The sequence below is a fragment of the Vidua chalybeata genome, chromosome 5, assembly GCF_026979565.1.
Source record: "Vidua chalybeata isolate OUT-0048 chromosome 5, bVidCha1 merged haplotype, whole genome shotgun sequence".
In the NCBI taxonomy this organism is placed as follows: domain Eukaryota; kingdom Metazoa; phylum Chordata; class Aves; order Passeriformes; family Viduidae; genus Vidua; species Vidua chalybeata.
In genome coordinates, this window is record NC_071534.1 from 3,133,767 (window position 1) to 3,155,759 (window position 21,993).

General features: G+C 40.3%; 1 protein-coding gene across 4 annotated transcripts in view; it reads left to right on the forward strand.

The window, feature by feature from the left end:
- Positions 1-21,993, forward strand: part of MICAL3 (microtubule associated monooxygenase, calponin and LIM domain containing 3) — a 107,481-nt gene that overhangs the window by 14,105 nt on the left and 71,383 nt on the right. Inside the window, exons 11-22 of one of the 4 annotated variants that reach the window (XM_053942017.1) lie at positions 1,039-1,186; positions 2,445-2,641; positions 3,545-3,657; positions 4,152-4,214; positions 4,925-5,098; positions 6,101-6,193; positions 11,576-11,671; positions 13,726-13,782; positions 15,628-15,732; positions 18,210-18,317; positions 20,900-21,007; positions 21,637-21,823. In XM_053942017.1, the coding sequence (XP_053797992.1) occupies positions 1,039-1,186; positions 2,445-2,641; positions 3,545-3,657; positions 4,152-4,214; positions 4,925-5,098; positions 6,101-6,193; positions 11,576-11,671; positions 13,726-13,782; positions 15,628-15,732; positions 18,210-18,317; positions 20,900-21,007; positions 21,637-21,823 (1,449 nt within the window). The remainder of the gene's footprint in view (positions 1-1,038; positions 1,187-2,444; positions 2,642-3,544; positions 3,658-4,151; positions 4,215-4,924; positions 5,099-6,100; positions 6,194-11,575; positions 11,672-13,725; positions 13,783-15,627; positions 15,733-18,209; positions 18,318-20,899; positions 21,008-21,636; positions 21,824-21,993) is intronic. The other 3 variants (XM_053942014.1, XM_053942018.1, XM_053942016.1) reach the window with 3 other exon arrangements.

Consider the following 21,993-nt stretch of genomic DNA (forward strand, 5'->3'; position numbering starts at 1 on the left):
TTCTCTTCATTTAGAAAATGTACCCAGTAATTGTTTTGTCAACAGTCTGAGCTTACAATTTTTCAAGTTTCCATTAGCATGGGAATTTATTTTTGTTTGCTTAATTTCCCTTGCTTTATAATGCTGTTAATTTTCTAAGCATATTTGTTTGCATAGCAGTTCTTTTCACCTCCTTTATCTCTAGGAGTGCCCTTGCTTTAAGTGCAGAGGCCTGGACTGAGTTCACTCTAACAGTAGACTCAGAACTCTTACAAATGTATCAGAAGGTATTGCTTGTGCAGTCTTGCGTGTTCCTGCTTTCCTTTCTTCCTCTCATCTCTCAACTAAATGAAACCTCACTTTGCATTATTCTGAGAGCTAGATGCCTTGTGATAAGCATTTCAGTAGCTGTCTCCTTGTCTCTACCCTGAGGGGTATGTCAGACTTTTCCTTTTGCAGCCTCGTCTTGGATGCCCAGATAGTGTTTGGGATTCCCAGAGTGGTTCTTTGCTGCTGAGCTTCCCTTTCACTGCTGCATAGCTGTGTAGTCTCTGCTCTTTGCCCTGCAGCCATGTCCCTTTAGGCTGTAATCTCATCAGATCTTCTGGTAAAACAAGGTCAGAATAGGCCAGTGCTTTTAAAGGAAAGTTTTCAAGGGAAATGAAGAAGTTACAGCAGTGCATTTGTAGTTCTTCCACTAGAAATGGTATATCTGGGCTTTAGAGAGCGTTGCTACTGTATGTCCTTTTGATCATATTTAACAAGCCTTTGCAACTGTTTTATATTTCCTGGGGCTCTTTTACAATGGCTAGGGTGAAAAGTCTGGCAAGTTACAACTTAGATAATTACATTTCAGCAAATTAAAAATACTTTCTTGGATTTAAAATCGATATTGATGACATTTTTAAAAGAAAATAAGAATCCTGTTCTCCATTACCCATTGTAGAAGGAGCTTGATTTTATATTAAGGTTTTGCTTGTTGATTCACGGGGTTTGTGTTGTAGTTAGAATTAGAGTTCTTGTGCATGTCTATTTTGAAATGTGCTATTTTTCTTACAGAGTCTGTAGCCCGCTCTAGTAAATTGCTCAGTTGGTGCCAGAGGCAGACTGATGGATATGCTGGTGTTAATGTGACAGATCTCACAATGTCATGGAAAAGTGGCTTAGCTTTGTGTGCCATTATCCACAGATACCGTCCAGACTTAATGTGAGTAACTGGCTGCTTCAAATAACTGGGAAGAGCAGGAAATTAGTGGTATTTGGAACTAATAATATGGAGTTGGAGGCAGTGCATTTGTGACTTATGAAGAAAAAGATTGAAATAAATTCAATTAAACTTCATAGAAACCAACATCCAGTGATTCGCTAGCAGAGTGGAAGGTCATGATAGCTTGATGAATTTGAAAATAAATGTGTTGTCATTTTCCCTTCTGGATGATTTGGCAGAATTAAGCTTCAGAATGGTACTGACTGGAAAGCATTATTGACTGACAGATTTTATGTGTGCAGTGAGTAAGGAACAGTTCATGGCTTCAGTTAAATCTCTTGTGAACAAGTCTCTGCACGGTCCTTTATAAATTTCCTGTTTAACAAAGCAGCTCTTTCTAAAGACTTTCAGGCTGCTCTTTCTAGAAGTAGTGACCCACAGCCTAAATAAAGAGATTGTTACTGTTTGCACACTGACTTGGTGGTTGGGTGAATAGCAGAGGTGTCCTCTAAAGTGCTGTATTGGGTAAAACAGTGCCCAGATTCTAGAATGGGGAAACACTGGCTGGAAAAAGTGATGATAGCAAAGACTCTGGTACTTTAATCTGAAATGTCTCCAACTTCCCAAAGGGACATCACAAAAAGTAAATTCTGAGAGCTGTACTTGAAGACATAATCCACTGTAAAACATACTGAAAAATTGTGGAGTTATTCCAATCCATATGCTTTGAATTACTTCTGTATTGGTGTACTTGAGTTAACCTGAGCTACACTGTTTAATAGCTTTATAGCTTGTGGAGAGTTCAAACAGCTCTTGAAGTGGTTCATGTAACTCTCTACAAGCTATAGCTTTTTATATAGTTATACAAGTTCAGGAAAAAGCCAGCAGGACAAAAATATGGATTAGTCAAGAGAAAAGGGGACAAAAAGTCAAGATTTAATTCAGTTCCAAGCACATGGAAGATTTTATGTAGGGGAAAACCTACATAAAGGTTTTCCAGTAAAGGATGAAGTGGAGATGTATTTCAAAGGATAATGCTTTTTAGGATGAAAAGTCGAGGTGTTTAGGAAGAGCAAACAAATTTTAAAATAATATATTTGAGCCAAAGTTCACTGTAGTTAAGTAGCATCAACTTTGTCAGGTTGGTGGCAAATAAAATTAACATTTAAGTGAAAAAAAAAAAAGATGGGTATCTGAGTTCTTTCAGAAGACTGGCTTCTGTTTGATTCAGTGCAAGGCCTCTTTTTACCCTTTGCAGAGACTTTGATTCCTTGGATGAGCATGATGTGGAGAAGAATAACCAACTGGCCTTTGACATCGCTGAGAAAGAGTTTGGGATCTGTCCCATTATGACTGGAAAGGAAATGGCATCTGTTGGAGAGCCAGATAAGCTGTCGATGGTGATGTACCTCACACAGTTCTATGAGATGTTCAAAGACACCATCCCCTCTAGTGGTAAGCAGTTTGGGGCACTTCTGTGGGATTTAAAGACTGCTCCAGGGTGAATGTGTGTGTGTTTCAGTTACTGTCCTGCTGCTTCTGCATGAGCACATTGAGTAGTTACTCGCTATAGCTTTACAATACAAAATGCTGACTTGTTGCTGGTGCTGATAAAGATCACTTTAGCAGCAGCAGGAGCAAAATAAGGAGTTAATATACAATAATGTCCTCAAAAGTTCTAAACTCACTTCACTACTACTAGATCAGTTTTCTGCTTTCTTACTATTCTTTGCCTTAGCAAATGTTAGGTGCCTAGCTAGTGGTTGTTGAACAGGTAGTTTCAAAACACTAGCTGAGTTTTATACCTATTTATCATCTGTGAATGGTGAGACTAACTTCAGGCCACTGAGAAACAAAGCATCTTTGATCAGAACTGAAAGATGTAATTACCTAACCCAAATCAAAATGGCCAGCCTTTAAATATTGATAATGTTGTTACAGCTCTTTATTACTGATGATCTTAATTCACATGTATCTCTCTGGTGAGGGGAAAAAATTGGCTTTAATAGCCTTTTAAATATATAGTATGTATCATGTATTATTTCTAAAACTCTGGACTGTTTTTAAGAATACTGATCATGTTCTTTAAATCATGCTCTTTAAATGTAAAAGTAGAGTAAACGCAGCATCTGTTACGTGTGGTTATAAATCCTGAAAGAACTGCTTTGGGCAAAATGAAAAAGCAGAATAGCTGAGAAAGGCATTAATTCTAGATGTTAGTCATTTTGTACAGAGAATTTAAGAAAAAGACTGCTACATTAAAAAGAATCAGTGAGTCCTTCAGTTGTGTATTTAATAACAGCACCACAGAAAAAAAACTTGATGGCATTCCCTTGTTCTGCCTGTTGTCACTAACAGATAGCCTGGAGCTGAATGCAGAAGAAAAGGCTGCCCTGATTGCCAGTACCAAGTCTCCCATCTCCTTCCTCAGCAAACTGGGACAAAGCATCTCTCGGAAGCGCACTCCCAAGGTAACCAGGCACAGCCCTGGGAGCACTTGGGTCTGGCAGGCTGCTGCCCAAGCATGGTGCTAAAAATGCAGATGTTAGTGTTTGTTAGCGTGGTCAGTTTGCAAGAGACCATGTGTTCACCAGCTCTTGGTATGGGACAAAAATGACATTTATGCCTGCAAAAGTACATCTGTAGTATGTACTCTCAGTGGTGTATTTCAGTCTTAAAAGCTTAACCTTGTGGTAGTATTTGGCCATATATTTTCTCTTGGAACATAGCTAGTTGCTCAGTTTTCGATGATTTGAAAACGCTGAAGAATTGTCCAGTTGAAGGTAACAATCCCCTAAGGAGTATCTAGGGAAAAAACTCTTTTCATAAACAAATGGAGAATGAGCACAGGGAATTAAATAAGCTTTGCAACTAAACTGATTAAGAGCACTGGTGACACTTATCTCAGCCCAGAGAGGTAAGAGAGTTATTTTTGTTTTCTTTCCCCTACTCCTTCTGTTTTCAGGACAAAAAAGAAAAGGAACTGGATGGTGCAGGAAAGAGGAGAAAAACCAGCCAATCTGAGGATGTAAGTATTATAGTGAGATGTGTCAGGGAACAAAATAAATGGTAGGTACCTTTTCCCCCACTTCACTTCTTTCTTTTTTTTAATATCCAGGCAGGGATTATATAGGATTTTTAGAAAAAAATCAATTCTTCCTCAGAGGTTGCACTTTCATGGTATCTTTAGTGCAAATATTTTACTAATGATTATGAAAGAATACAGCATAACAGATGAAATGTTGCAGTTCCCTGATGTTCTGTTTTTATTGCAAATTAGTGTGGTTTGCACTCAAATCTTCTCAGTAAACTCGTGCAGTATTGTCAGAAGCTTGATGCATATTTAAACTTTAACCTTGGTTTGTGCAAAAAGCATACATTTCCAGTGTGCCCATAAGGCAGTCTTTCAAATTCAGTGTTTGTAGCCAAATGGGTACAGGTGAATTAAAATTCAGTGCTTTGGATTTGTTGTTTGAAGATGAGCCTTTGGTTTATGTCAAGGGCTCCACAGGGGTGTTTCAGCTGAGGTCTTTTTGGTAGGTATCAAATAAGATTGAAAAGATCAGTGAAGTTTAACAGAGCATTTGATGACTTGCCAAATGAAATTAAAACCTGAGCTTTCAAGTGAGGCTAAGAGATTTGTTATCTCTAGTGTAAGAGACTTTTCACAGCAAAGGGGTAGAAAGGAAAAGGTGATCTGGTTGTATCTTGTTAAATTTTGATGTCACTGATTGTTAGGAGGACCTCCCACGAAGCTACAGAGAAGAAAGGCCCACACTGGTGAGTGCCCTGACAGAGAGGAGAATTGATGCTGCCATTGGGAATCAGAACAAAGTCAAGTCCATGGCAACCCAGCTGCTGGCCAAGTTTGAAGAGAATGCACCAGTGTCGTCCTCAAACCTACGAAGACAGGTAGGAGATGGATAATAAACCCCTTTGTTTTGGTATTGTAGAGGAAAACCATGAATGCTAGCATGCATTCCTCAAGACCGGATGCTACTGTTGCTTTTCTGCTTCCAAGGTTCTCCTAAAGAAGAGTGAAGTTTACCCAAAGCTTAAAATTTACAAGTACAGGGTGGAGAAGACCAGCAATTTACTTTATTTTATAACTACTATTGCTCTTTAAAAGCATTCCAGCTTATGCTGTTTAAGAACAACCATTTGATTTCTGATTTGAACATTTTCATATCAGGTTACACGTGTCAGTTCTTGTGGACTGTGATTAAGCTTTGTACGTGTGTGTATGTGCAGCAGATAAATGCCTGGGAGTTTCTTGGCAATCAGGGTGTTTGTGTCATTCCAAGTGAGGCTCATTTGTTCTCCAGGATGGTATCTGAACTGCTGCAACTGCAGGGGAGTTGTCTTTGAAGTTAGATTGAGTCACTTCAAGCTGCTGCTGGCAGTGCAGTGTCAGCAGGATGAGGCTCAGTGTGGTTTAAGTGCCAGAGTCCTTGCTCTGCTGCATGAGTCCACCTCCACAGCTTGTGCCAAGCTCTGTGCCATGGCCACGTCGTGGCTGGGACCTGACCTGGCTGCTAGAAAGCCAGGTCAAGCTTGTCTCTGCCACACTACATATCAGCATTGGTAGTGTAACGTAATCAGAATGGCCATGTCTGTCCACACAATAAAATGTTTCTTCAGCTGCTGCCCATTGGCTGGCATACTCAGCCAATGATTTGAAGAAACAATGAAATGAGAGGAAAGGTTCAAAAATAGGTGAAGTTTCCCATTTTTTGATGTTTTTTTTTTCCTTTTTATATTTTACTTGCTAAATGAATTCCCCCCTACCCTATTTTTTTTTTCTTAAATGTTTGTCTGTACTATTCTGTATTCCATTCCTATGGCTTTCTTTGAGTTTCCTTCACTATTTTATCTTTCCTCCTTGGTCCCACCTTCCCTACAACCTGCATGCAGCAGCCTGTCCTGCCTTACCAAGAGCGTGTCCACAGCCAGCCATCCAGCAGACGAGAGCAGGGCCGGCTTGCTCCCATACCCCAGTGGAAACAGGTAAAGAAACTCACTCTGACTACAGTGCATTTCCTCACCCAACACCAGCTAGCACTGTTGTGTTTTTAAGCCAGTCCTTTTCCAGCACCTTGTCTGAGTCTGTTATTTTAAATAACTTCCAGTGAATGAAGTCAACATCTCCCTTTGGTGATGATGAATGGTTTAATGTTTCAAAAATATTTAATCAAATTTTCCCTGCCTTCTTATGCTAGTTTCAACTTACCAAGACTTTCATGGATGTTGCAACAGAAATTTTTGCCATAGAATTTCTAGATTCTTCTGTTAGAAATAAAGGAAACATGTAAGCAATTATGGAAACTCATGAGGTAAAGATGTCTTATCATGTATGATATTAAAACTCTTCCTTGATCTAAATAGTAAAGCTGGTTATCAGGTTTGCTATTCCTGTGTGAAATCTTAGGTGTTCTGTAGTTGCAGGAGACTTTCCTGTGGCTTCCCTTTCTTTAATGCAGCTTTCCTTGCCAGCTTCTCACACTTGTTGCTTTGCAGACTCCTGTGTTACTGTGAATTCAGTACATTTTAGGTTTTCTTCCACAGAATAGGGACCAACAGCAGAGAAATCAGCAGGTATCAAATTTTATTTTCTCTCCAACGTTTTGGGCCATTGTCATTGCTGCTGTTTTTCCTTAAATGCCATGAAAGAAAACTAAGGCTTCTGGTAGATGATCTTTCCAGGCATTTAAGGATACTTACCTCACTGGCTTCATCTCCTTCCACTGTTTCCCTGTGTAAATGGCCTCCCCCTGTTTCTGAGAGTGCTCAGAGGTATTTTGCTGACAGCCATAATTTGGAGAAACATCTACTTCTCTCTGGCTGTAGTTTAATCAGAGCACACTTTGGAGTCAAGAGGAAGAAGATGACACTGCTTTGGAAATTCACTGTTCTTGATGAATATGGATTCATGGTGATCTTTGTGTCTGAGGCATTCAGCACAATTAATGCTGCATGTCATGACTGGTGCCCTGATTGAGAAGATTTCTCTTCAAGAAAGAAGACCTAAGCCTAGGGGAATTATTGTCAATATGCTTTGGTTTCCTGACTCAGTGTTTGTTCTTCCTTTTGTCTCATCAAAATCTTCTTTATAGTCTAATGAGCATTTTGAGATGGATTCACATCATTCATGATTAAGGCAAATTTTATTTCTCAAGAATACTTATTTAAAAAAAAAAACTGAAGCAAAAAAGCTGTACAATATTAAGTGAATTGATGAGCACTGCTTATATTACCTCCTAGAAAAAGGAAAACTGGATTGTACTGGCTGTCTCTCTCTGTTTTAGCACTTGGAAAATGCCACATTCCTGCACCCTTGAGATTTCTATTTGAACCTGTTACTGAAAGTCTATGAAGGCTTTATAATCAAGCCTTTATAGTGAAACACAAAGGTTCTTGTTGTCATTCTTTTGTCATTGATAGAAAAAAAAGGACAAAGTTTTATTTCCTGTTTTTATTGAGGATTTTTCTCCTCACCAGAGAGCAGTTTTTTGGGCTTTTTGTTCTTTTTATACCTGCACCACACAACTTAAAAGAAATTTTAAAAAAGGAAGAAAAAATCCTTCTGCTCTTCCTTGATCTCTGTATAGGAAGCAGTGTAGGGCATGTCTTTGAAAAGTCTTTCTGCAACAGTTTTACTTTCAGAGGATTTAAATTATTTTTTCAACATTGGCAGTGACTGCCTTGTGTGGATGATTTCCCTCTCAGTATTGCACAGGAGATGATCTTTCCTTGACTGGCTCTACTGCGTCAACAGAAGATGATTGATTCTTGGGTCCAGATGTCTTGCAGGATTTGCAGTGCTTTTGTAATGAAGAAGTATAAAACTGGGTCTCAAGGATGCAAAGTCTGCAGGACACAGAAGGATCAAAGCCCCACTGACAGGGTCCCTGTTCCAAAGGTTCCTTACTGTGTGCCTGGGGAAGGGAAGAATACAGGTTAACTTTATTCAAAAGCTGTGGACGTGCACTGAGCCATTTATTCTTGACTGGACAGAGACCAGCTGAGACCACAGAGCCAAGCAGCCAGATTTGCCAAGCCTGGACAGAAAACCCCTCCTGCAGGACGTTGTTGCTGGAGCAGTACTTTGGCTGGCTGCTGAGATTTCTGGTTCTGGTTGCTTTGGCAGGCAGAGCCTGATAGCTGTGAGACTGCACCTTTTGATGGTGCTGGACTGGCCTTCTGTGGTGACATTGGTCACTCTGGGTTCATAGCTCACCCCTGGGTGACAGACTGCCAACAGAGAAGTGCTGCTGAATACCAGGACCTGTCCCTGAATCACAGAATGACCGGGTTAGAAGAGACCTTCAAGACTGAGTCCAGCCCATGCCTTAACACCTCAACTAGACCATGGCACCGAGTGCCACATCCAGTCTTTCCTTAAACACATCCAGGGATGGTGGCTCCACCACCTCCCCAGGGAGGCCATTCCAGAACTTTATCTCTGCACATGCTGTAAAGGATTACTATTCCTTCTGACAAGCTCTTTAGGGATGATATATATTTGTTAGAATGAGCTGTTCATGAAGCTTTTGGAAAGGTTTCTCTTTTGGCACAGGGATTGAAGTTCATGAGCTGAAACTTCTGCTGACTGAATATATCACATAGCAATTACCTTCTACTGGAGAGTGCTTTGAAGAGGAGCAAAGCAGCTGCTAAGGGGACAAAGGGCAGGGGGGTGTTACTGTGGGAAACCACAGGTTGCCTAATGTTCTTACTAGCTGGCAAAATGAAGTTGAGATCCTCTCTTTGGGAGAAGGGCAGTTATATGATTGACAAGTTGGGTTCTTCCTGTCTTCTGGAAACTGCATGGAAGAGGAAAGTTTATTGCAAAAGCATAAGAGTGGTTGCAAGGAAGAGAATTGCAAAGGAAGTGGTCTGGGTTGGACCCACAGTTCTGGTGAGAAATTGACATCTGCTTTGGGTATTGCCTGCTGGTGTCTGTCAGATGGAGATCCTTGGCTGTAGTTGCTTACCAGTTTAAATCTAGATTCTTGCTTTACCCTCGAATTAAGATATTAGGTGAGCATTTTCCTTGAGCTTGTACGCCAAGATTCCTCTGTGTGTTGTACAGGTGGGGTAGAGGTGGCTTGCTAAGAGACAATTCCTAGGAAGAGTGAAATCCTGGCAGAATCTGTTCTGAAACAGTTTTTACTGTCATCACAAGACCTTTAATGGTGTCTCTCTTGGAAAGGCAATACCTTCCAAAGAGCAAAGGGGTTAAAAACCTCACCAGTCTGCTTCTCACAGCATTCTGTGTGGCCTGCATCCCTTGTGAATTGGATTATAAAGTTGAATTTATTGAGTTACCTTTGAGGATGTTGATCTGTGTTGTCAAAATTGGTTTTGTGTTCTTATGAGCACCACAGCAGCATCTAATGATGCACAAAGATATTATGAAGTGAATGTACACAGTGGAAATGTAATTTTTTTAATATGATGGTAATATCACCTAAAAAGGCTGGATTGTGTTTCATGGTGTGGTGGTTAATCTCCTCAAATGAATGCCTGCTTGTATAAGAACATCTTCCATGATGTGCTCTATGCTTTCTGAGCCATTTTAGCTGTTTTGGGAAAGAGCATCTCATCCAGGATCATGAAGCCATTGAAAGCCATATGGTCTATCCAGAAGAAAATCTGACTGGGCATGGAGACAAGCCTTTTAAATTGAATTTTGCCCTGGATTTTCAGACCTTCAGCTTGTAACCTTCAGCAGTCTTCTGTTGTTCCGTGGGTCTCCTGTCAGCAACAGCTTTTGCATGTTGTACATAAGCTTAAATCATGTTTGATGTGTACAAAGATACTTATAAGATTGAGATCCCACATGTTTTGGTGCCCATCTTTTCTGCCTCTGGACATCTGCTGCTTATTCTTTTGAGACCATTCCCTAAAGTGTGACAAAGGGCAGTAGTGCAAATTTTGCAGTGATTTTATTGGAGCTTTGCTTTTTGAAGTGATGACTGAGATGACCACAGACAGCAAGAGCTGAAACCTCAACAGGAGAGAACTTAAAACACCAATGACTTCTGCAAATACTGCTTTATTACCTTTAATTTTTTATTTAAATATGTTGATTATTTTCTGCTTTCCTATGGTCATCCTTTTCTTTGCAAGCTCAGAAATACATTCTGCTGGAGGACTGATGGAACACGTTCTTCATGCATTCATCCAATATTATATTCTGAGATTTGCCATGGAAAAATAAGCAAGTTTGTGAAAATTTTGACATTTGAAATGTAAACTTGGCCATGGACAGATGAAAATCCATGAGCAGCTCTGTGATTGAGAATGTTGCCATGCTTTCAGTTAGAAATTAGTGACTTCCAAGCTAAGCCTTTTGAACATATAAATGTTCCTCATCCACTGCAGTGCAAAGTCATATGCTTCAGTTTAAGCTGCTTTTAGCATCTGTTTGAGATAGAGGAGTGTATTATTTATCTATCTGTTTTGTTGAAAAGGAAGAGAGCACCCAAACAGATGTTAGTGCCAGCTCATCTGCAAGGGCAGTAATAAACATCTGTAATACCTCTATACCACGTGCAGTTTTTTAGAGGCTTATCTAACGGTGGCTTTGGGTACACAGCATTTTGTTTTTTCCCAGTGCAACCATTTCCAGATATGCTCTGGTGAGAACTCCAAAGGAAAAATCAGGCAGAAGGCTCATTAATAAACAAGAAATGGTGGAGAAAAGACTCTACATAACAAGGAGTACAGCGCTAGAAGGGCATGTTTTCTGGTGTGTTATACTGAGGACATGTACGTGCATTGTGTAATAAGCAGACTATTAAATACAGCTCCGTTTTATCTACAAACCAGCTGGATTTCTGTTCTAATAGAATGTAGTACAGTTTAGCTTGCAAAAACGTTGTAATGTCTGTAAGTCAGAGAGGAAGCATCTGAAGCTGGGAGCAGAACACTGAGACTTGAATTGTATTAGTAATGAGCTGCAAGCAAGAGTAATTAGGTCAACAGGATGGATATTTTTAAGCATTTTAATTTTAATGCATTTTAAGCATTTTAGCAATAAGTAATTTTTCATGAAGCACAGAGAGCAGTCCAGTTATGCTGTGGAGAGTTCCAAGTTTTGCCTTTTACTGATTGTAAGACCTTGACTCAAAAGCTGTTGGTTTAATTGTTAATTGATACAAATCTGTGTTCACTGAGTGTCAAATGTGATTGTGTGGCTCTGGATAAAAACTTGGGTCTCTCAGCTTCAGGTACACTGTGGCTTTAGCTAATTTGAGAGATGTGTGAGCTTAGATCATGGTTTCACTTCATGCATTCTGGCCTGTCTCACCAAACCACTGGTAATGTTACCTCTTTTCTACCATTATTATGATTTTTTTTTTTCTTTTTCTGTTTTAAAAAAAGATGAGGCATAAGGAACGTTCTCGGACCTGCCCCAAAAAAGTGATCATGCTCTCTTCTTCCACTCCATCTTCCTCTCCATCGTATCCCAGGCAGCAGGTGATTCCCTCTGCATGCTCTGTCCCTTTCTCTTCATTGCTGCTTGTACAAGTGACTAGCTCAGTTACCAAATAGCTTATTTACAAATACATTTCCAGTTTTCTTTCTTTCAGGTGTTGATGGGGGTTTCTCAACCTCTTAGGTTAGGAAGACAGAGCAGCATTAACTCACTGGAAGCATGAAGAGTCTCCACTGGAGACTGAGATTTTGCTGTAGGCAGATTTTTTTTATCACAGTACCCTTTCTCAGTTTTGAGATGCAGCAAAGTAGAAATTAAATGTTTGGAGTAATGCAGGGAAAGAAAATTAAACTTTGTTCCATCTCCACTCTCCATTTAAATAGGTGTGACTGAAAAGTTGCTCTTGTATCCATGAAACTTTTTTAGGATTGCTTATCTGAAGTGGTTTTTGCGTGTTGTAGTAGCCTTCACATGTCCACTGTGGTCCTTCTGTTTATCCCACACCAGGCTCTTGTCTCAGTCTGACTAACCTGGAGCAGTGAGAGCTGTTCTGAGCACACTGTATAAATGTGCATCCAGATGTTTGTGCACATGTATTTGTTGTCCTAGTTATATATTACCTGAAATCCTTCTAATATTTCTGTCCTCTTTTATATTGTCATTGTGCTTCTTTGAGTTGTATCCTTTAAGATTATTTGTTTTGTTTTCCTACTTTCAAATCCACTTCTTGATCAGTCCTGAACTAGAGGTCCTGAAAAGGCAGTTGCAGTCCCATGGAGCTGTCATGGCATCCTGTAAAGATTGTACAAATTAATTTCCCCAGAGGTGAAGCTGAGCTGTCTTTGCTGAGCTCTTGAGCCTATGAACTGTAAAGGAGCATTACCTTTTAGCAGAGTAAGACAAGTTTTTATTCTTTGGCAGAAAGCTTGACTTTCCTTATTGCTGTGATTTCTTGAGTTTTAATTACATGTTGCAGTTTATCTGGGCTAATTATTGGCAGCCTCCAGGACACACATTCTTTGCTGCCTCTGTGGTATCTGCAAGATAGATCAGCTCTGCCTACTGATCCCATTTGAAACTGTCCTAACAAAAAAGGGGGTTGGTTTTCTGCCATGCTGTGAGCAGCAGCCTTTTCAAGAAGGATACAGGAGAGGACATCTAGGTAGAATGGGTGAGGAAAGCCCTTTTCATGAGCAGAACCTGCATTTAAACTGCAGTGTAATGCTACCAGATGATGTGATAGCTAGCTGCCATCCTCATGTCAAAATCCTTTCAAAATTTTGTTGGATACATTTTATGAGAAAAGAAAGGTTTTCCCCGACCTTACATATGGAGAAACTAAGGCAGTTAAATGCTGAATTTTGCCTTCTAATCTATAGAGTGGGATTCATTTTCTATGTAGAGAAATTTGTTTTCACTCACTAAGAATCTTGTAGCTCTATATTTTCCTTCTGTCACCTCTCCAAGTGTTTGTTTGTCCTGTGTGTTTTTGGTTGCCTAGTTCAGTCATGAAAGCCAGCTACTGCCAAGTGTATTTTGACCATTTTCTATGTTGTTTTATAGAAGTCTTCCTTCTTTTAACTCAGGAATTTTTACCTTCTGTCCTACAGAACTGATGTTAGACTCGGAGTAATCTGCTTTTAGAGGCATTCTTTTTCTTTAGGAATGATTTTTTTCCCCTGAAATTGTCTTGGCCCAGGCCTCATAGCAAGTCAGAGGGATCTGTATCCATGTTACACTAATGTCTTTTAAAACCTTTAATTCTGCTCTTCTACTGCATTTATTCTGCCACTTCTTTTAAACTCTCCATCACCTTCCTCTGAACTAACATCACAGTATAAGTTATACTGAGTGTCTTACCATCTTTATTGCACTAATTTGATTACATTGTTGTACTATGTTTTTGTTTATAGCCCTAATGTGAATATATACTTTTTAAAAAATTCTCTACAGGAGCCAACTTGTATTCTTAATAAACTTCTGCTCTGGTTGTGGCTTCTTTTATGCCTGCATCATAAGAAAAATCAGATAAAGTGTGTTCTGATTAGGAAGTTGGTCTGTGATTGTTTTTAAGCTCATCATTTGTTGCCTGCAGAGATTCAGGGAACCTGGTGCTGGCTATCCCAGGGAGCAGAGGCCCAGACAGGAAAGGGTAAAAAAGCATGAACAAATGGCATGGGTGCTGATGACACAAAGCTGTGGTGGATGTGTGCAATACAGAGGTCAAATACAGGGGGTGGTGAAGCACACTTACCCTAATGCTGCTGTTAACACACTGGAACTGCTGGGAGTCAGCCAGGAGCGATCCTTCCTGTGTGACACCCACATAAATGCATAACAAGCCTTCATCAGCAGTTTGCTATATGCTTTTATTTTGCCCTAGGTCAAGCACTTGAGCTCTTCCCATTCTTCTTTGTCTCTTACACCTCTTTAGTGAAGTATGCTGTGGCTGTAGCAGCACAAGAAGAGTTTATGTTTTGTGCTAATTGATGCGAACATGGTTGCATTGTGTTCACCGCTTGCTTTCTGGATGGTTAAACAACTGGCATTCCATCTTGCCTCCTACAGGCCAAAGTAAAAGGAAAAATGATGAGGCATTATTTAGTACAGAGACTTTGAAGCCTTCTTAACAATGAAATATTCAACAGTCTGTCTGAATGGCTCAGTATTATACAGAAGCATGGGAAAATAAAAGATAGGCACTCAGAAGGACCAGTTGATTTGAATTCATATTGACAAATTAATTGACATTCCAGTACAGGCTTTGAATGAATTAAGTCATAAATGGGAGCCAGCAATAAAACTGTTGCAACTTCCAGAATGTGTTCTAACAAAAAGCTTCTTGTGGGCTGAATGTTTTCTGACAGGCAGTAGAAAATGAGTACACGTGTCTGCAGTGACACAGAAGCCCACAGCTTCATAACAGGCCCCAGTTTTAGTGACAATGATCCAGTAGGAAGGAGTAGGTGGAACAGTAAGCAGCTTGAAAATAGAGAGTGTTATTAATGCATCTGAATGGGAAAAGTGTTTCCTGTAAACTGGGTGTGAACCCAATTTTCTGTTCTGCATTGGAGGACAATTAGTAATACAGAGCAGCATCCTGGCATTCTTGACAGATCGAGCCTCAGATTTCTTGATGCACGTGTTTGTCGTTCCTGTCCATTTACTTTTGTACTCCACAAACAAATTAGCTGAAGGCTGTGTGACACTGCAGTGACAGTCCTGACTTCTATAGTAGGCCACCTGCCTGGTCTTTTTTCATGTCACCAAGTGCACCACACAACAGTTTAGGAACGTTGATATGAAAGACCAGAATAGCAGAGGTGTCAAATATTGTGCCTGGGGTGTATTGGCATGGTAGTGCAATAAGAACAAGTAGGACAGTGAAGTTGCATAAGTAAAACTGGCAGCTCCTGTGAGTGTTTGATTTTGCTGTTCTTTGCTTTATTTAGGCTCATTAAACATGCTCTCTTTGGCATGTAGATTATTTACTTTGCATATACCACCATCTTTAAGAAATTAATTAATTCTTTATGACAACCGAAATACATTACCCTAAAATGTGTTTCTGTACACAAAATCTAAGAAACAAATAGGTAAAGGTTGAGATGTTTAAAGGAAATCCTTGAGAATGCAGAACTATGGGGAAATAAACTGACAAATAAGGCCCTTTGTGCATGATAAAGCCACATTTTAAAACTATTTTTGATGGTAATGCCAGAGAGAAAGGCTATGTGCTTGTTTGATTTTGGCTGCAGCAGTCCTAGGAAGAGTTTTGAATAAAAATTAATTTAACCATTTTTTTCCTTGCCTCTGAGGGTCAAAATGTAGCACTTCATTAGAAAAGTACATACTGGGGGAAAAAAAATCCCCAGTTTTCACATGAGAGCTTTTGTTAATGTTGTGCATGTGGATGTCATACCTTTTGGCTGGCATTTGGTGTCTCTTCCTTTTTGTGCTGGTTTGTTTACATCCTGCCTCCTTCCTCGTCTCGCAGAGATCTCCTCGTTTGTTTTCTCATGACCAAGTGCCCATGAGTGTTGAGCAAAGGGCACGTCAGCTGGCTGCCCTCCTGGAGTCCAGACGTGCACTGAGGCATCAGGTGACTGCAGCCCTGCCTATCTGGTGTCCTGGAGCAGTGTGGCATTCTGGGTACAGGTGAAATCTTGGGGCAGAGAGAGAAGAAAAATCACCAAAATATGATGACCACTGCTCTACAGTCATGTGGTTAAAACAACCGTCAAGACTATTTTTGTCTTTATTTATAGTGTCTTTGTTTGACTTGCCATTTCTTAGCTGTCTCCTTGTTTGGCGAGTGACCCTTTCTGTTCCTCAAAACAGAATATAAACAGTGAAGTAAAAAGCAGCCACTAAACTTCAGAATAAATGCTGAAAACCAGCTGGGCTCTGGATCAAGTCATCTCACAGCGGTCATTTAGCAGTCAGTCGCTTGCAAATTTTACTTGCTTCTGGAAGCAAGAATATTCACATTTTCCAAGCTTAATTCCTGGCTCTGTAGTACTCCTCTTGTGTCCATCCTTCCTGTGCAGTTGTTTCTAATGGTAGAGCTGGCAGTTTGTGCAGATTGTCTTTGATTCCAGTGTACACTTTTGTTTTGTTTCGTTTTTGTGCCTAATTTTCTCTCCAGTCTGTTGTCTTTGGGTTATGGGAGCATGCCAGTTTGAACTGTGGTTTCTTTGGTTGCTCTCTGTTTTTAGTTATCTTCAGCAGTGCTTGGCAAACTGCAGAGTGCTTTTTTGGAAAGCACCATCTACAGAAGTGATCTTTTTTCATAACTTAACTGTTTTGAGTTAACCATCCCAAATCAAGCTGTCTTCTTGAGCTGGAGCATAAACAGTCCCAGAACTTTCGCTGGTTGGCATAACTTTTGCAAGCCCTACTAAAAAGAATTTTCTGGCATCTAGGTCACTTCACATTGCTGGGGTTTTTTTTGGGATGCCATCTTTTTCTGATGGCTAAAATCACAGAAGCTGTTTTCCAAGAAGGAACAGCAAACCTTTGGATAGATTTCAAATTTTAGTTATGAAGGCCTGAATAAGAAGACTACTTTAATCATTATGGCACCTCTTTGTTAATGGGTGCCATGACTTAATATCTCAAATAAGGTCCACAATGCTCATGTGCATTTCCTTATTCAGTTAAAATGATGACACAGAAATGAAGATCTAGACCAAAATACTTTGCTCCTAACTTTTGTAGTGCTCTCTGGCAATTTTTAAGCTCCTTCTGAACGTGGAGATGCAAAGATAGAAATTATTTTTTAAATTGTCTGATTTCTCTATCGTGCAGAATTGAAAAGGAGGAGAAACTGAGAACACAAAGTAGAGGAAAGCATAAAGTGGGTAGGGCAGAGAGGAAAAAGGAAACAGATGTTGGAACACTGCAAGCAATGATGGATTATGATGTGGGATTTAAGGGAAGAAAACGAAAAATACTGAGAGAGAAGGCTTAGCAAAGTAAGGACATTTTCAGAGAAGAAACTTGATTAAATGTTGATATACAGAAAATTCTTGTATGAACAATTATATTTACATAAATTGGGGAAATTGTGAAAGCCAAGCTCTTTTGCATTTTGCTCAGTAAATTTAATCTTGAGGTTAGCCTATTCCAAGTGGCTAAAAGTAGCTATTTTCATGGGTCATGCAGTTACATGACATTTAGTTTTCCTTTTTATAGCTAAAACCATAATTTATTTTTCAAAGAAAGCCAGTTATTTGTAATGTGCATATTTTTTTTTCTTTCCAGACTATAATTTTTAGGAATGCACAGTTTCTTCCACTGCTGTTTGTCTGATACTTCCAACATTTTTCCTATTAATATGAAGTATTTATTGGGAGATGGGCATAATCATCTGTAGAGATAATGACAAGGACATATTAGAAGACCAAATTTTGGGTTCTCCTGTGAGGAACCAGTTTCAGAAGGATGCAGTCTGTGATTTATTCTTTGATAATCAATCAGCAGATTATTTGGTATTGATTCATTCTTCTTTTGTTCAGTGTTTCTAATCTGTTTACAGTAAATTTTAGCTTGGAAATTTGCTGATAATTACTGGAAATACATACAAACTAACTTCTTTCTCTTTTGTCCCCTAGGAGAGCAGACTTTTGGTTTATATAGTTAAAATGTAGAAGAGGTCTCACATGGCCTGAAAGATGATCTTAGTGCCTTGGGCCAGTAATAGAGAACAATGGGAGATACAGAAGGAGCAGAGGAAATTGATTTGGGATTTTTGCCAGTGGCTTAGATGGTTGGGTTACAAGAGGTTGGACATCTGTGAAAGTAGGTAACTGCTTCCAAATGGTCCTAAATAATGTAAAACCTAATAAAGAGCAAATTTAGAATAACTACTCTGCCTCGCTAGGGAGAAAGTAAAGATACACTGGGTATTTTTCTCAAAGTTTTCCTGTAAGAGTCCTTTAAAAATTGTTCTTGATGGTAGCCAGAAAGGCCTGGGCTGGGTTGGGTGTTTTGGTTTTTTTTTTTTTTTAATTTATTTTCTCTTTTCTCCTAGAAGAGAACACGTATGATTGTGTTGATGTTTATTTTATGTTTTAGCCTGAGACGGAGCCGTCTCGCCGATTCTTTGTTGACCAGTGGGAGCTCTCCCTTAGCCTCCGCTCCTCCAACCGCCCTTCCTCACCCTCCTCCGACTCCCTCCGACAGGTAGCCCTCACCTGAGCGCTCCAGGTGCACTCAGCTGCCTTTGCTTGCCAAGGACACCCACGGGACACAGCCAGGCTGGCACTGCTTCACCTGCAGAGCCTCTGTGCTTCTCCGTGCACAAAGCAGAAGCCAGAGGCAGCCCGTGCCCGGCACAGCTCGGGTGTTGCCAGCCATAAAGCAGTTTGGAACGAAATGTTTTTAACACGCGGTGTCCGTGAGAAGTTTGTGGTGCACCTCACACTCAAACCAGGGGGTTTGAGCACTGATAGGCCTTCTGGCTTTGCAGTGAAGCTTTCTGGTTTTGCTTGTTGCTTTTGTTGAGGTTTTGTTGGCTAAACAACAGAATGTGTTTGTGCATATGTGGTTAATGGCCAGCGTGAAATAAAAAGTGCTTTGGCTTTTTGAAAAATCGCTGAGAATTTGAACCAGTTACAGTTGTCCTATGCAAACAGCAGGAACTTGATTTGACCTAAGCTGGAGCAGGTTCTTTGCCTCCTTTTGAAAATGTTGCAGAGCATTGTATGTCTTGAAGACCATGGAAAGAAAGATAAAATGCTTCACTCAATACCCTTAATTAGGCCAGATGTGATATGTAGGCAAAAAAGCAAAACAAATCGGAAGCACACAGCCCCAAATTAAAAATTCAGCAAGTAAATTTCTCACACCAAATAGTCCAATAGTACTGTGAGTTAATATTAACATACTCATTTTTTTAGCATGGAACTTCTTACATGCTGGTAGAAATCTAAAGATCCTGAAGGATCTGCAGTTGAAGGTTTCAAATCAAAACTTGACCAGGGGAAGCCTGCCTCAGCTAAAAGCAAGTTTTTCCTCTGGAAATGCTTGATCTCTCTTCTAAGAAAACTCAAAAAGCCTCAAAAGCTCTGATCATTCAGAGGAAACAGAAAACTCTTGGCCAAATTATTATGATTGCCAGTTAAAAATCAATGATGAAGAGAATTTAGAAGTGAGCACCATTTTAAATGTAATGTTTGACAAGATATATGTCACTGAAAAGCAACTCTGCACATATGTACGTGGAACTTGGAAACACGTGGAACTTGGGAGACTCAAAGACGAATCATTTGTTATTTCTTGCATGTAGAAATACTGCAAGTGTTCTACCTCTTGGAATGGAATCAGTAGACAGGTATAAATTCTTTCTGGGTAGAAATAAACCCTCCCCTCATTACTGCAGTGACAGAGAGGTTAAGGAATTAGGACTGTAGTGACAGCAGCAGTAATCTCTGGCTGAGCACTCCATTTTCATAATCTTTTTCCCCAAAGAAGTACCCATTCTGTGGTGAATCTCAGTTTCTGTGATGCTTCCTGCTGTTCTCATGTCTGAACTTGTGAAGGTTTTAAACATTCCTAAAAGGCTAATAACCACACATATTAAATTAGTTATTAGTTGAGGGAAATAACTGCTGTGCTTCAAGCAAGTTTTGCTATAAGTGAAAGGGGTTTTAAGATACAACTTTCCTTTTGTTATCCTTGGAATTTCACACTTGCTAGAAGCTGAGTGGCTCTCTGATCCTGTGTTAGCTAAAAATCCAGCTAGAAACATTCATAATGGTGCTTAGTCTGGAAAAGGGAAGTTGCTTGGCGTGCTCTTTGCTGCTCCGAGTCAAATCCGTGGCGTTTGCAGTGTGATTGAGCTAACATGGATGTAACCACCTCATTTTCTTAACCATATAATTATTGCCAGTGGTTGTGTTTCCTGTGAAAAACACTTTCTCCACTCCTGCAGTGATTGAATTTGGCTTGCAGACACTCATTTGGTAACACCTAAGGTAACAGCCAACTTGCCTAGACTGCTGAAAATACTGGAGGGTTTTTAGATATCCAGAGTTATGGAGTCAGTCTGTGCCCATGATGGAGAAAAGCCAAGTCATAAAGCTGTGTTCAGGGTTGAACAGATATATGTTCCAGATGTATGCAGGTATGGCTTTAGTGCATTGGATGAAGGCTCTTCCACCTTTTTCCATATAAACCTCTGTGTATTTTTAGCACTGGAAGAATTAATACTTTTGACTCACTGGGAGTTCTTTAGTTAAGGACTTTTCCCTGCTCTGTGAATCCTCTGTAAATTAATTCTTTCCAGGTGCAAAGTATACAAATATACTGTTGTAAATCAGCATGTTGCATTAGACTTGGTAACATGCCTTCTAAAAGATCTTTGTTTCTGATGTCAGTTTTACCTGGAACCTAAAGTCTAACCTATATTTAGCCTCATCTTTTAGAAGGTGTCTGTACTCAAGTTTCCAGGGGCAAAATACCCCACAGATGAGCACAAGATCTGCTCCCTTCATCTTCATAGTGTTTCTGGAACACTTAAAAAAATGCAAAATGCAAGGCTTCCTGTCCGTTCCTACAGGTGATCCTGGACTGCACTGGTATTTCTGATGACACTGGCTTTGCTATTACTACTTGTCACTTTCTGTTGTCCACTGTCTTGGCATGATTTGACCTCTCTGCACCTTTTCACCACCTAACCTCTCATCATTCTAGTTATTTTTTTTTAATTTGATTCTTTTTTTCTTTTCTCACATCACTCTTGTTTCATTCAACCCATCTGGTAGAAGTACATTAAGATGTACACAGGCGGAGTGAGCTCATTGGCTGAGCAGATAGCCAATCAGCTTCAAAGGAAAGAGCAACCCAAAACCCTTCTAGACAAGAAGGAACTGGTAAGATGATGTGCTGGAGATAACACGTGTTTGTGCTTAGATGTCCTGTAGATCTCAAGTTTTGTGAATGTCCAGTTGTTACACCACTGGTGGAATCTGTCATAGCTTTGTGAGAGATTTTTGTTTCCCTTTCTCCATCCACCCTCAGTCCTGTCCTCATTTCCTTTGCCAAATATTTTAATCTAATGCCAGGGTCCAAAGACTGGGCATAATGAATTAAGAAAGCTGTTCATAACACTTCTGCACTGCTGCTCTCTGGAGGAGGCACTGGTTTTGGTAATGTAGGTCTAAGAACTGCTGTTTGAGGGTGTTCTAATGGCTTTACCTTTCTTCATATGCCTCCTTAAGTCACTGATTTCAGGGTCATCATTAATAGTACTGGTGTCCACTCATCTACCTAGAACTTGTTTTACTCCTGATATATGTAGGCATGGCTTCCTAGGACCCTTTTTCCTGGACAACAAGGTTACTTTTTGGTGTCCTGGTTAAAACCGTGAGTAGTGTCCGAGAACTGCAGCAGCATCCAGGTGCTCCCGTATCCACATAAACGAAGAGAAAAACGTGACCTTGGTGTGTGATCTCGGTGAGGCTGGGCACACACAAATTCAGCCGTCCCTGTTTGTGTCCAGGGCTCGCTCAAGAAGGAGTTCCCCCAGAACCTGGGAGGCAGCGACGTGTGCTACTTCTGCCGCAAGCGGGTCTACGTGATGGAGAGGCTCAGTGCTGAGGGCAAGTTCTTCCACCGCAGCTGCTTCAAGTGCGAGTACTGCGCCACCACCCTGCGCCTGTCCTCCTACGCCTACGACATCGAGGACGGTAAGGGAAATGGCCCTCTGCTCCCGAGGCTCCTCGCTGTCCTGGAAGCTCTTTTGTCGCTTAAAAATGATTTGGTGAATGAGGGTAACTTCCATTCCCCACACACCATCTCTCAAGGTGCTGGAGCTTCGTGGATTTCCTATGGCCAGGTCATGGCGGCAGCAGAGCAG